This window comes from Engraulis encrasicolus, chromosome 24, assembly GCF_034702125.1.
Source record: "Engraulis encrasicolus isolate BLACKSEA-1 chromosome 24, IST_EnEncr_1.0, whole genome shotgun sequence".
NCBI classification, from domain to species: Eukaryota; Metazoa; Chordata; class Actinopteri; order Clupeiformes; family Engraulidae; genus Engraulis; species Engraulis encrasicolus.
In genome coordinates this window covers 40758499-40773939 of record NC_085880.1, presented here as the reverse complement: position 1 = coordinate 40773939, position 15441 = coordinate 40758499, and the positions used below count along the sequence as shown (strand labels likewise).

Genomic DNA, 15441 nt, shown 5'->3' with positions numbered 1-15441 from the left:
TATAAAAAAAATAAATCCAGAGCTATCTATATATGGAGTATAATTATGATTATACAGAAAAAAATACTGAATAGAGAAATATATATATAAAGATATATATTTAAAAAAGAAAGAGTGTATCCAAGTTCAAGTCACCTATACAACAAACACACAACATGCACATACAATAACGTTACTAGGAGTCAGTGGAGTACTTGCTTGTATTCACGCCATGGCCCCCAGGTTAATCTGTGGATCAGTAATCTGTCACCTATGGGCCGCTGAGCGGTACCCAAGGACACCAAGGGACACTTTCAGATCTTTCTTTCTTTATTTATTTTCTTCTTTTCTTTCTTTCTTTCTTTCTTTTTTTCTTGCTGTCTCTCTTTCCTCCTCTCGCGTACTGTACTCTCCTCTCTCACTCTCTTTATTCCTGTGCAATGAAACAATGAACAGTTAGAATACTGAAAAAAATTGGACTGCCACCGATTTCTTTCTTTCTTTCTTTTTTTTGCTTTACTGGAGTATATATACCCTATGCCCTAAACACATGATTACAAAACAAACAAACAAACAAACAAACAAACAAGCTCACTTGCTTCATATTAAACCAATGATGAGTTTGCTTTCATGTCCATTGAGGCTGACTCCTTTCCTTTTGTCAGTATTACTAAACAAATACTGATTGTTTACAAATCATGTGTTCCACTGAAACAGAAATAGAAGGTATTCACTGCAACATTTCTTGTTTGTACAACAGATGTGGCTCAAATGATGTGTATGTTTTATATTCAAGAGTTCATTTTTATTATTTACAAATAAAAAGAATGTGTGGAAGATAAATGTCTGCGGATTTCGTTATTTTGCTCATCGATGCTCATCTTTTGCATATCTGCCAGACTTGTACAAAATTCCGAATTGAATGAATTGAAATTCAAAGTAATGCCATAATACGAACACTAGGTGGTGTCCTTACCTTGAATTTCTTTGGATTTAATCTACTACTTGGTGAATATGCTATTTAAAAATGAAATGTTACACATTTTTGTAACACTGAGGTGCTGATTCAGGAGTAAACCAGGTTAATTTTATACATGTGTATGTTCGCGTCCTTTATATCGTCCAGTCTGCATAGAACATCTGCCTGCTATGCTTCCTGGGATTTTTGCAGGGCGTCCAACTAGTGTGCTCGTGCAAAACTATTCCACGCATGCCACGCGAGTCATTATCTTTTCTGTCCCGCATTATCAATTTAAAAAAAAAGCTAACTTGCCTAGTCTAAAATCAGGGATATTTTATCTGACTGGAGTCGCGGGCATTCGGAAGCCGCTATCAAAATCAGGGAGACCCTGAACTTCAGGGAGACTTGGGATGTCTGGGCATATTACAGTAATAAGCTAACAACTGTAGCCAGCCAGGCAATTGTTTTTTCTCCTTTCTGATTCCAACATGATTCCCCACGCAATATCCACTGACATAGGCTTCACGAAGCAAACAGATGGACACATAACGTTATCAGCTGATGGTGTGTTTAGGGTATGACTGATTTAGCTCATTGTCTAAATTGAGGTCGAAGGAAAAGGGAAAGACTTGCGTGTTCCCCCTCTCTTTCGGCCGATGTCTGCAAGTGCATCACAGAACCCTTTGATGTTGGGTGACAGCCCCTCAGGCTGGTGCTGCACAACCAGAAGCAGCTTTTTCAGTAACATGCAGTAACAGGGGTTGGTTAATGTAACAGCGTTACAAATATTGGTAAAGTAACTAATTGGATTACCCGTTACTGGAAAAAGTAACGCCGTTACTCCCATCACTGTCCATGACCATTGTTTATATATTGTGATCCAGGTCCATTGTTCATTTCACTGGTCAAACTGATACAGGAAAATTGTTCATTTCACTGGCCAAAGTGAAAATACAATACAATAAGAGTGATCCAGGACCATTGCTTATTTGTCCAAACACAGTGATCCAAGACCATTGTTTATATATTGTGATCCAGGTCCATTGTTCATTTCACTGCTCAAACTGATACAGGAAAATTGTTCATTTCACTGGCCAAAGTGAAAATACAATACAATAAGAGTGATCCAGGACCATTGCTTATTTGTCCAAACACAGTGATCCAAGACCATTGTTTATATATTGTGCTCCAGGTCCATTGTTCATTTCAATGCTCAAACTGATCCAGGACCATTGTTTATTTCACTGCTCAAAGTGATCCCGGACCGTATTGCATTACACTGCTGAAAGTGATCCAGTACCATTGTTCATTTCACTGCTCATAGTGATCCAGGACCAGTTAATGTTGGCAGAAATGGCTATTCAAATCCGGGTGCAAATAGCAACAATGGCTATTCACACCCGGTTAATGTTGGCAGAAATGGCTATTCAAATCCAGGTGCAAAAAGCAACAATGGCTATTCACACCCGTGTGCAAATAACAACAATGGCTATTCACACCAGGTTGCAACTTTCACAACCGGTTGTAAATAGCAGAAATTACTAATTACACCGTGCAAATAGCAACAATGGCTATTCACACCCAGGTGCAAATAACAACAATGGCTATGTACTGCTCACAGTGATCCAGGACCATTGTTCATGTCTCTGTTCACAGTGATCGTGGACAATTGTTAATCTTACCACTCAGTGATCCAGGACCACTGTTTATTTACCATTCACATTGATCCAGGACCAGAGTTTATGTACTGCTCAAATTGATCTAGGGCCATTGTTCAGTTCACTGCTCAAAGTGATCCAGGACCACTTTTCATTTTACCGTTCAGAATTATCCAGGACTGAAGTATATTTGACCAATAAGAGTGATCCAGGACCATTGTTTATTTGTCCATACACAGTCATGACCATTGTTTATATATTGTGATCCAGGTCCATTGTTCATTGCACTGCTCAAACTGATCCAGGACCTTTCATTACACTGCTGAAAGTGATCCAGAGCCATTGCTCACTTCACTGCTGCTCATAGTGATCCAGGATTGGTTAATGTTGGCAGAAATGGCTATTCAAATCCGGGTGCAAATAGCAACAATGGCTCTTCACACCCAGTTAAGATTGGCAGAAATGGCTATTCAAATCCGGGTACACCCATGTGCAAATAACAACAATGGCTATTCACACCAGGTTGCAACTTTCAAACCCGGGTGCAAATAGCAGAAAGGACTAATTACACCCAGTTGCAAATGGCAACAACTACTATTCACACTCGGGTGCAAATGACAGCAATGGCTATTCAAACCCGGGGGCAAATAGCAAAAATTGCTATTCACACCCGGTTAATAATGGCAAAAAATGGCTATTCAAATCTGGGTGCAAATAGCAACAATGGCTATTCACACCTGCGTGCAAATTACAACAATGGCTATTCAAACCCGGTGGCAAAAAGCAAAAATTGCTATTCACACCCGGTTAATAATGGCAAAAAATGGCTATTCAAATCCGGATGCAAATAGCAACAATGGCTATTCACACCCGATTGCAACATTCACACCCAGGTACAAATAGCAGAAATTACTATTTACACCCGGGTGAAAGTAGCAGAAACAACTATTCACACCCGGTTAATATTCCGGGTGCAAATAGCAACAATGGCTATTTACACCTGTGTGCAAATAACAACAATGGCTGTTCACACCAGGTTGCAACTTTCATACCTGGGTGCAAAGAGCACTGTATAATTCCCATTGGATTCTTGTCTATTAATGTGATCTGAATTGGTAAATTGCTCGGAGGTAAATATTGACTCTTTCTAATCAAAGGCAGTAGAAGGGAAAGAGAAAACAGGCATGCAGTACAGCAATAGGCACTGTACTGAATTACACTCTATGCCTCATGTGCCCTTTATAATTATGCTCCACGCAAAATGACAACATTTCCCTTGAATTTCACAAGACAGTAAGTGCACTTAATACAGTATCAGTGTATTGTTTTACAGTTCTATATATTTTTTTCACATGGGCCTGCAAGACAAGTAAAAAGGGGTGGTAGAGGGCACACTTCGACACCATAACCAGAGTTGGCTATTTTTTCTATTTTGCGATGAGAAAACCTCTCAAGAAATAGGTCACACTCTTACTGTAAGAGGTAAATCACCTAATAGAAGAGCCTGGAGTCCTCATTTTCTTGACCCAAAAGTGGGTTGCAGAGAGGTCCTGAGTGGGTCGTGGAGCAGTGGTGTAAAAATATATTAATTCCCCCTTTTATTGTCAGTCACAAAATTGAAAAAAAAAGCGTTATTGAATAAATGACTGTGATGTTGAAGAGAGTGAAACAAGGGTTATACTCCTCTCTCCTGATAGACATGTGTGTCAGTATACAAAGCAAATGCTGATGCATATTATATCAAATGCATGGATTTCTTGCTGATAATTATTTGAACATTCTGGCAGCACGACGAAATATTGGGTCACAACATAATGACCATGGACAATTGTGGGTCCTGTTTGTAGGACTGATTTCAGGTCTCCTGTGGGGACAACAGCAACACAACTCCCCCGCCAAGTGTCTACTGCCAGTACTGCATGCAATTAGTCTACCAATGAATATACTGTAGCCTCTTAGCACTTAGCCTGCCTATCACTGTTGTTATACAGACCACTTAGTCTACACGGTGTCATCAAATACATCTCACCAGATTTTTCCATCTTCTACTAGTAGTATCCTCCAAAAAAAGACATTTGTTACAGAATTCACAGGGATACTTATGTAGTGTACCGTATGTTAAATGCTGAAAGGAAGTGCTTTGACACAGTCTTTTGTGGATGTTATTTAGATGTTAAACAAATCCAATATAGAATTGAAACAATACACTAACTCATATAATATAGGCCTATATATTGTATTTAATATATGTACAGTTAAGTACTTTGTACATAAGGTATACATAAAACATAGACAAACAAGCTGCCTTATTGCTTTGCTTCAACAAACACACACACGCATACTGTACCGTACACAAACACACGCATGCACACGCACATGCACACACGCACGCACGCACGCACGCACACACACATACACACACGCACACACACACACACACAGACAGACAGACACACACACACACACACACACACACACACACACACACACACACACACACACACACACACACACACACACACACACACAAGCTGGAACAATTGAAACAATAAAGCAATCCTTTCAAGTACCGCTTTATTTTATGGTGTATTTTATTCAGGGGTGTAGTACAGGGGGGTAAAGTGTTACTGAGTCATCAGGGTCACATGTATATTGGAGACCCCCACACAGTCCGATTTATGTAGATACAGTATATGACTGAGGGGGGTTACGTGGCGCTATTCCGACATGTCGCTATTCCGACGTTAATGTCTATTGTCGGAATACCGACACGTTTTCCACCGTCCGCCGCTATTCCTACATGCCGCTATTCCGACATCCCCAACCTTAACCCTAACCCTAACCCCTAAAAAGTGTCGGAATAGCGGCGTGTCGGAATAGCGATTGCCCCCCCTGAGGGGGGTCCATTGGAGCTGATAGTACATAGGGCCCAGAATTTGCTGCCACACCCCTGCTTTTAGTGCATTCTCCATTCATCAAAATGTAGTGTTCGGCTATACGTGCGTTCCTATAGTTACCCAAAGGTACTGTGTGCCGCGTGTACATATTACATTTTTAAAGTATTTTGGGGGGCTTTTTACAAGCCTTTCTTTTCAGACAGGTCAGTTGAGTAGAGGCAGGAAGCGAGTTGGGAGAGAGAGACGGGGAAGGGCCGGCAAAGGACCCGGGCCAGGAATCGAGCCGGGTCGGCCGCGAAGTAGACGAATGCTCAACCATATCAGCCACGGTAGGACCATACTTATTACCTTTTGCTGTACACAGGGAGACTGACAGGGAGAAGGGGGACATTTAGATGACTTTGTCCCGGGCCCAGCTCAAGCTGCCAGTGGCTAAATTGTACATGAGTGATGTAAAAGTGAGCTCAAAGTAAAGTGTATGAAATGCAAGTGTGATGTATAATGTGACACACACACACGCAACGTGCACTATGCACACACACGCACACGCACACGCACACGCATACTCACACACATACACAGTCACACACACACACACACACACACACACACAGACACACACACACATACACACACTGTATATGATGAATACATTTAATACTGTTGAAAGTGTGCTGTGTGTATGAAGGAAACTGCCTGGTGTTCAAAGCGTCTAGACCAGTGTTGCCAAATTGGGTGGTTACCTGCCCAGTTGGGCTGCTTGGAATAGCCGCATGTGACAAAAAAGGTAAAATTTGGCCATTTGGCGTTTTTTGTAGTTTTATGCCCATAGAAATCAATACAATTTGTTGAAAATGGGCAGCATTTAGCGCCTCCAGGCATTTTTCGAGCACCGATTGGGCGGGATTGGATCAGACACATCTGGCAACACTGGTCTAGACCAGCAGGATCAATTTCAGCCCAATACAGAGAGAGTGAGGCGGGCAGGCAGGCGGGCCGGGCAGCGAAAGTATGCCGACCGGGCCGTGGCAGTGAGAGAGAGAGGCAGTGAAAATATGTCTTGCGTTCATTCATTTCCTGTTCTTTCTTTCTTTTTCTTTTTTTTTTTTGTAAAAGAGGGTCTTGATTTATGTCCATTCGTGCTAAACTAAACCACCCTTAAAATCATGAAATGCTCTGGTCTGGGGAGCCTGCTCTGGCCCAGGGCTGGACTGGGGGAGAAATAGGACCCGGGAACTTTTAGCTTTTAAAGGGGTCCCTTATAGTTTGCAGCGCAGAACTGATTCACCACTGGGCCCCTCATTCTCATGGAGCCCTATTTTCAGAAATGGAAAAAAAATTTTGGAAATGCCCGCACGCTTGTGGGCCCCTGGCCATCTGGCATAGCAGGCATTTCCAACTTTTTTTACATTTCTGAAAATAGGGTCCCATGAGGGTTTGGGGCCCAGCGGGAAATGCCTACTATGCCAGATGGCCAGCCCTGCTCTGGCCTCAAATGAATGTATCCCTAATACGTTTTGGACACATTATTCATCTTCCTTCTGCCTTGATCCCAATGGCCATATAATCTCCTCTGGAATTTTACGAGTGTGTGTGTGTGTGTGTGTGTGTGTGTGTGTGTGTGTGTGTGTGTGTGTGTGTGTGTGTGTGTGTGCGCGTGCATGCTTGTCTGTGTGTCCGAGTGCGTATGTGTGTGTCCGTGTGTGCGAGTGCATAGTTGTGTGTGTGTGTGTGTGTTTGTGTGTGTGTGTGCGAGTGTGTAGGTGTGTGTGTGCGTGTGAGTGTGTGTGGACGTCTGTATAGCATGCGGGAGTGTTTGTGTCTACAGTACGTCTGAGCCAGGGTGCATGTATGTCCAGTATGTATGTATGTATGTCTGGGTGTCCAAGCCAGTGAACGTGTGCATGCATGGTTAGGGCTTGAGCACGGTGTGTGTGTCTGTGTGTAGTGCGTGTGCGTGTGTGTGTGTGTGTGCGTGTGTGTGTGTATGCACGTGTGTGTGCTTGCTTCTGCATGTCGGTATATGTGTGTCAGACTTTGAGTATGATCCTGTGTGTGTGTGTGTGTGCATGTGCGAGTGAGTCTGTTCGTCGGTCCATGTGTGTGTGTGTGTGTGTGTGTGTGTGTGTGTGTGTGTGTGTGTGTGTGTGTGTGTGTGTGGCAGTAGTCAGAGACGACTGAATGTGTGTGTGTGTGCGTCTGGACCTCCAATACCCTTCAGTGCAGTGCCATGGCCACAATCTGGAGAAATGTGTTTCAGGTTGATAGACTCTGCAGATGACAAGAGAGGAGAGGAGAGGAGAGGAGAGGAGAGGAGAGGAGAGGAGAGGAGAGGAGAGGGGAGGGGAGGGGAGGAGAAGAGAGGAGAGGAGAGGAGATGAGAGGAGACTAGAGGAGAGGAGAGGAGAGGAGAGAAGCAGAGAGGAGAGGAGAGCAGAGCAGAGGAGAGGAGAGGAGAGGAGAGAGAGAGAGAGATGAAAAGGGACATGGGGAGAGGTGATTTATTCACAAAAAAAGACAGGATAGGAGAGGTGAGCTGAGAAGGAGAGGAGAGGAGAGGAGAGGAAAGGAGAGGAGAGGAGAGGAGAGGAGATGAGAGGAGAGGAGAGGAAAGGAGAGGAGAAGAGAGGAGAGGAGAGGAGAGGAGAGGGGAGAGGAGAGGAGAGGAAAGGAGAGGAGAGGAGAGGAGAGGAGAGAAGGAGAGGAGAGGAGGAGAGAGGAGAGGAGAGAGGACAGGAAAGGAGAGGAGAGGAGAGGAGAGAAGCAGAGAGGAGAGGAGATAAGAGTAGATAAGAGGAGAGGAGGGGAGAGGAGAGAAAAGAGAGAGAGGAGAGAAGCAGAGAGGAGAGGAGAGGAGAGAAGAGAAGAGAAAGGAGGAGAAGAGAAGAGAGAGAGAGAAGAGGAAGAGAAGAGAAGGAGAGGAGAAGAGAAGAGAAGAGAAGAGAGAGAGAGAGAGAGAAGAGGAGAGAAGCAGAGAGGGAGAGGAGAGGAGGGGAGAGGAGAGAAGAGAAGAGAAGAGGAGAGAGGAGAGAAGCAGAGAGGAGAGGAGAGGAGAGGAGAGGAGAGGAGAGGAGAGGACAGGAGAGGAGAGGAGAGAAGCAGAGAGGAGAGGAGAGGAGAGGAGAGGAGAGGAGAGAGGAGAGAAGCAGAGAGGAGAGGAGAGGAGAGGAGAGAGGCCCAGCATACCCAGTCTATTCTTTCACATAACAGTAACAATGTGTGTGTACACCAAGAGCAACCATCATTATTTATCTATGGAGGGTAGGCGAATAAAAGCTACCAAAGCAAATTCGCCAGGAGCGAAGTGAACTGAGCGGCCAGAATGAATTTCAGCGATTAAAGTGAAGCTAATATTATGGAATTGAGCCAATTGGAATGTTCTTTATTTCTATATCTTTATATATTCTTTATATGTGGTATATATATATATATATATATATATATATATATATTTGTGTGTGTGTGTGTGTTTTACGACTATATTGATGATAGGACAGCTTGAGAGGTGGACAGGAAGCGAATGGGGAGAGAGACGGAGAGGGTTGGCAAAGGACCCGGGCCGGGAATCGAACCTGGGTTGGCCACATGGCAGGCGATTGCCCTACCGGTTGAGGCCACGGCGGGCCAATTGGAATGTTCATATCTCCAAATGTCCCAGGCTGTCCAGCCAGAGCAGTTACGTGATTAGCTACAGAGAGGTGCACCCCTACCCCATACCAGGCACAGGTCGGTTTACTGCACACAAACACGGTATCCTTCCGACGTGTCGCTTTTTCACTCATTGACCACTGACCAGCACACCCTTTCTATTCTCTCCCATAACAACAACTGGCAGACTGGCTTCTAGACATGCAGGGCACAAGGTAGCCTCTTACGGACAGTCATATATAATTGGCCATTACATTTCAAAAATTGTTACACTCTCTTTGCTGAAAACACTCAACTACATCACAACAACATTGCTATGAAAATGCAGAGAGTCTTAAATAACTGACGAGGGCTTGGTCATTACCATTTTGGTGACAATAAGGTTAGAACAGAGCCGAGTCGACACAAGATTTAGAAGCCCAGGGGCCCCTCAGCGACGTGGTTGCTCTAGGCCCCCACGGAATGGAAATTCTGCAAGAAATCCACATACACAGCTATCTGCACTATCATTTTAATTAGATACAGTTTGATGCTTTAGTCACATTATTGGATGTAGTTCTCCCTTAAAAGGGCTGACGTTTGTCTACACCCAACACCTAAACTGGAGAAACATGTTTTATAAAAGTCTTTGTCATATAGCAACCAGAGAATAATTCAGGGAGAAATGAAGGTTGACAAATCTAACACAGAATCAGATTCGATATGAACGATTGGACAAAGCAAATGGGATTTCCCAGGGTACATTACAGTAAAGGTAGGGTGCTGGGATAATGGCAGTTGTCTATTTGCACCGCCTCTGTTGTACCACTAGAGGGCGGACTAGAGTATACGCGCACAGACTTGGGTAGCCAGGGCCGGGCCCATCTGTGGTGTGGCGCGCACGACGTGAGCCCATAGCTTTGTAACTCAGGCTTCACATTGTGGTGGAACCGTGGCAGTAATAGGAATCAGAAACCGGGTGGCCAGCTGTTTAACAGCTCAGTGCCCCGCGCTAATGGTAGCCCTACCGCTTGTGGCAAATTACTTCTGCTGCGGAAGCTCATCAACTGGAGATGAGATGAGAGAGAGAGAGAGAGAGAGAGAGAGAGAGAGAGAGAGAGAGAGAGAGAGAGAGAGAGAGAGAGAGAGAGAGAGAGAGAGAGAGAGGGGTCTTATAGTTTGTATTATGCCATGATCCCTCTCTCTTACACACACCATTTCCCCTCAAAATATCCACACACACCGTCTACTGACGTCAAAGCGCGGGGGCATTGCGTTCTCAGTTACTACAATAAAATGTCAATGTAAAGACACGAGCTGGCAGCAGAGGGAGCTAGCTTGAAGTCTCTGAACTCATTTGTATCACTTTTATTCACTCACGCCTCAGCGTCAGCCAGCGCGCTTCTGTCCGTGTCCGTGCTCTCCGCGGCCCCAATAGTCATTACTGTAACGGGCCAGATGGTGTGCCCAGAGTCCCCGTTGCTATTCTTAGCAGCCCGGCGATGGTCGGCACCGACGGCGGCCCCGGAAACTGTGCTCTCGTCAGCGCAATTAATTAGCATTGCTGCCTGGAGCTCCACAGACAGAGAAATGAATCCACTATAGTTACGAGCAAATTCAACCGACCAAAAGCACCGGTTTCTTAGACTTGTACATTTTCCAGAAGTTTGCTATCGCCTCTGGTATTTTAGTTTAGGTCACTTAAGACGCTTAGAAGGAAGTGGAACGGGAAAGTATAATTGCATGTGGTCTACACAGACTATCCACATGAAAATACAATATTGCTCCCCGACTCCGTGTCTCTCAGTGTGATGCACGTGCGCTACCAGTTGACAATGAAACAACAAAACATCAAGCACAGCCATGCATGCGCAATTGCGCATAGTATACTTTGTGTTCTGTCTGACAGTACAGTAGGGTTGTCAAATGAGTAGCCAAAACTTCCCTGGTCTTTTGAAAAGCACATTTTTATCACTGTTGCTTGCTTTTGATTTTTATGTAGGCCTAAACCTTATTAGTAGCAGGTCCACTTAATTACAATCTTTATTCCGCGTAAAATATACAATTCAGGGCCGCCGAAGCAGTGTGGGCATGACCCCCCTCTCACCATTTCGTGCTTTACATTTTTTGAGTCTCGGCTGAGGGAAAGGACAGCTGCCTTATCGCGTCACGATTCCAGTTGATGAGTTCACACGTATCGTCATATCAAATCAAATCCCGAATGCTGAATGTTACCACAGCTATCTGTCAATACTCTATCAAAAATTAGACTAGTACTGCTTGCGACCAGTGTCAACAATGCAGTAATTGTCGCCGACTCTATCCTACGTGTAGATCAGAGTTATCTTCTTTCAGATTTGATTTCGACCTCGACTTACTTCAACGAATGGAACTTTGTGCCGTGTGCATTTCCAAAAGTTTTCTTTTCTGTCTGTAATGCTTTTAATTTCAGCCAAGTCAACAAAACCGGAATCCGTTATCAAATTCTGCTTGGCTGTCAGTAGTTGTCTGCTCTAAACACAACCGTCTTGGCCGTGAGAGTAGATTCATTTTCGGGGATCACGTGGTGGTACTGACATCGACTCCTAGCCTCCAAAGTGAGTAGTAGCTGGTAGTAGGCTAGTATGAGAGAGAGAGAGAGAGAGAGAGAGAGAGAGAGAGAGAGAGAGAGAGAGAGACTTGCTCAGTTACAGTTAACAGTTGCACTGCGAAATAGCGATGTACTTATTTCAGCCAAAGAGAAGCCTCAAAATAAAAGGAACAACCCACGAGTTCTTTTGAATATCGTGTTATCGCTTTCTTTTAAAATATTCTCATGACTATCCTCATGATTGGTGTTCTGCGTCTCGAGTGAGTACAAAAATGGACAGACATTTGCTATAACCCATGAAACCGTTGTGCATTTAAATGTGTAATTGCCGGGGACATCTGTTATTCCAATTGGCAAAAGCAGTACGTTAAGCCGTGTCATAGCAGCAGGATTTAGGCTACTGTAGTCTATATCACAACGGGTTCATCGAGGTGAAATAGTAATAACATTTCTACTTAACTCATCCATGAGAATGGGCACTGTCGCGAACTAAACCTGTGGAGTGACATGCGATTTCTACGTGTCGGTATGTCCGTGTGCAAAGACCTCTCTTCGCACAGTCATGGTGGCGTTGTACCAGGAGAACACCGACGGACAAACACGGAATATTGCCCAAACCATCTCGTCTAGACCTGTTTCGGTGGTGAAGGCGGAACGCCTAGAAGGCAGAGACTTTATAATCGCCGATTACGCACGACGGAGAGCCGGTACGGTAGCCTGCAACTGTTGCCAACCGTGTGGGATGTCAAAATAAAGAGTGACACCTTTTCTGGAGTTTGTAGCAGTACCAGTAGACGCTTGCTCTGACACATAACAGATAAAAGACAACAGAGAAAGTGAGTGTAAGAGGGCGGGAAAAGAAGAGACCTACGTTAATGTGGGGTGATGCCCTCCCCTTGCCAAATTTCTACCCTGGTGACACTCCTTCATAACCCCAATTTCTCAGCTCCTTCATCAGAATCGAACAGATGATCTTTCCCAATTCTATTCGCCGAATAGCAATATTCTGAGGAATCGTCCGTTTGGAACAGCGCATGTGTAGAACACATGGCGAATAGTAAAATATAGCAAAGTATCAAATCTAATTTGAAACAGCCCCAATACATCTAATTTGTTTCGGTGGAACCCAGGACTTTATCTTTTCCCATCCGCGCACCTTGCATATAGGCTACACCTTGTATGTGCGTGGCTCTGGGACCCAGAGCGCATTTCCAGCCGCCGCTGGTGATGCCATGCCCCGCAATCACAGCGGAGATGAGGGCGGTGGCACAGGGCTCTGGATGAAGGCATCATCTCCGGGCCGCCGAGCTCAGGAGTATGGACTGAAAGATGTGGAGACTGGTCAAAGTACGATGAACAACGCAGTGAGGACGGGCGACGGTCTGCTTTCGGCGGGAGGTGGTGGTGGATCCTCGCCGGGGACGACAGGTGCAGGAGGCGCGGAGTGCCTGCGGAGGAAGCAGGGAGCCCGCCTGAGTCTTCTCGGAAAGCCGCTGACATACAGCGCACAAAGTGGCCGTCGGAACGCTAGCTATCGCAAGCTCCAGAACTACCTCTACAATGTCCTGGAGAGACCAAGAGCCTGGGCCTTCATCTACCACGCTTTTGTGTAAGTAGTTTACAATTATTCAACACATCGCATTCACAGCCATCTGTGTCGGCTCGAAACCCTCCGCGTTGCACCTGTTGCTTCTCCTCTCAATCTGTGATCGTGTATTTGTTTGCCTTGATGAACTGATTTCGGACATGCCGTGGATTTTACCTTTGTACGCTTAAATCATAAATTTTGTCAAATAGTGTGACAGCTGATATTATAGCCTGAATGGTGGACAAAGGAAATGACAAGATCGAGTAGCCTAATTCATGATTAAATATTTTTGTTTCATATGTTTTGCTTACACGAAATGGTGCGCAACGAGGAACGGAATTGGGTTTTTTAATTGTTTCAGAAATATGTTATATACATTGTGTGATTTTGATACAGGCTATTTTAAGTCCGAATATCTTCCAAGTATATTGTCTGTAGGAATGCATTTTGATTTGACATTCATTCCTTGAACCTTTCCGGTCTAACAATTCGGAGATGCCTTTTCTCCCTAGTAGCCCTGCCGTGATTACGCGAAAGTCTAGTATTGCCGCCGTTTATTTGTATGCTTGCAGCTTTATGGTATCACACATCAGCCATTCGTCGTGGTGTACTAGCCTACTTAAACGGAGCAAAACAAACACAAAGTTTCCTCCAGTAGTTTTGCAGGGCCCCATCCAGGCAGGCGCTATATCTGGGTGCTCCAGGGTCCGACGCAATGCATGATCTTTGTGCGAGGGAGGAAGTGTCGCTGTCAGAAGGCCTAAGATTGAGGCGCTTGGAGAGGGTTGTGAAGCAGGATGTTGATGTTTTATTTGTTCAGACGGGACGGCCGAGGTCGTGGGGTTAAGCCGCTGCATCTGCACTGACCAGGGGGCTCCCACACCGCTCACAGGGCCGACGCTGACGCTGACGTCCCCTACTTCCATCCACACGCAAATGGCATGAGCAAAAACAAATGAAAAAAAAAAAAAGACGTATGAAATGAACAGCTCCCCGTGGATGCCATTAGATTTAGTAATTGGTCACGAATAGCGTACCTTTATATCATGTTGACAGTTTTTAGACCATGTCTTGGCACACATTTGTTTCGCCAAGGCTGCAGGATTAAGGGCAACGTTATATGACTCTGTTTGCAGCACAGGAACACATCTGTAGCAACTTGTTTTCTTTACGTCATTCATTGCATTCATTCATTCTGATTCCCTTCTACTCTACGTATGTATGGCTGTGCAAATTGCACAAGTTTCTCACCCATGCATTGCAGAAAACACACTGAGAGGGTACATCAGGAATGGATGCAAGACAATTTATATATGTCCCACAGTGGACAGGGGCAGTGTTGTTCATGTTGTAAAAACATTTTGAGGGCAAAGTTGTTAGAATGGGGTTATCTCGAGTCAACATTATGACAAGGGTTTTATGTGTGTGTGTGTGTGTGTGCGTGCGTGCGTGTGCGTGCTTGTGTGTGTGTGTGTGTGGCCAGGCCAGGCCAGTGGATCTGTTGCTGTGAGGTCTGGATATAAAGGTTTAAGAGGCACACTCTCGATGTCTTTTTTGAGTCAGGAGTTTATTGGGCCATGTGGCCGCGGAGGTCCCCAGAGAGCCGTGACCCAGAGTCAGAGTCAGGCAGAAGTCCTGCAGATGTTGCCCTTTTTGGAGAACGCCTTCAAACAAAAACACACACACATACACATGCACACACATACACACACACACACACACACACGCACACACACACACACACATGTACACACACACACACACACACACACACACGCACACACACACACACGCACGCACACACGCACACACACACATGTACACACACACACACACACACACACACACACACACACACACACACACACACACACACACACACAATTTCTGGAGTGTCCTTCATAGAGCGGAGGCATTGTTGTCATGCTTGCGTCATTACATGTCATAGTGTGACGTAAACAAATCCCCATTATCAGCCAAAGGAGTTCCTTCCCTATACAGTATGAAGATCAAACACTGATTACACTGTATGGAAGTCACTGTAATTTGTATAAAAGTCAAATACGTAAATCTGTCGTGGTGGGAAAAATAGGTCTTCTTCTCTCTCATCAAGTGACATGTAAAGGACAACAAACTGATCC

General features: G+C 44.8%; 1 protein-coding gene across 4 annotated transcripts in view; it reads left to right on the top strand.

Annotated features, from left to right (window-relative positions):
* Positions 1 to 11790: 11790 nt before the first annotated feature.
* Positions 11791 to 15441, top strand: part of kcnq5a (potassium voltage-gated channel, KQT-like subfamily, member 5a) — a 324848-nt gene continuing 321197 nt past the window's right edge. For all 4 annotated transcript variants that reach the window (XM_063190922.1, XM_063190921.1, XM_063190918.1 and 1 more), the window contains exon 1: positions 11791 to 13321. In XM_063190922.1, coding sequence (XP_063046992.1) covers positions 12945 to 13321 — 377 coding nt within the window. In that variant the 5' untranslated portion in view covers positions 11791 to 12944. The remainder of the gene's footprint in view (positions 13322 to 15441) is intronic.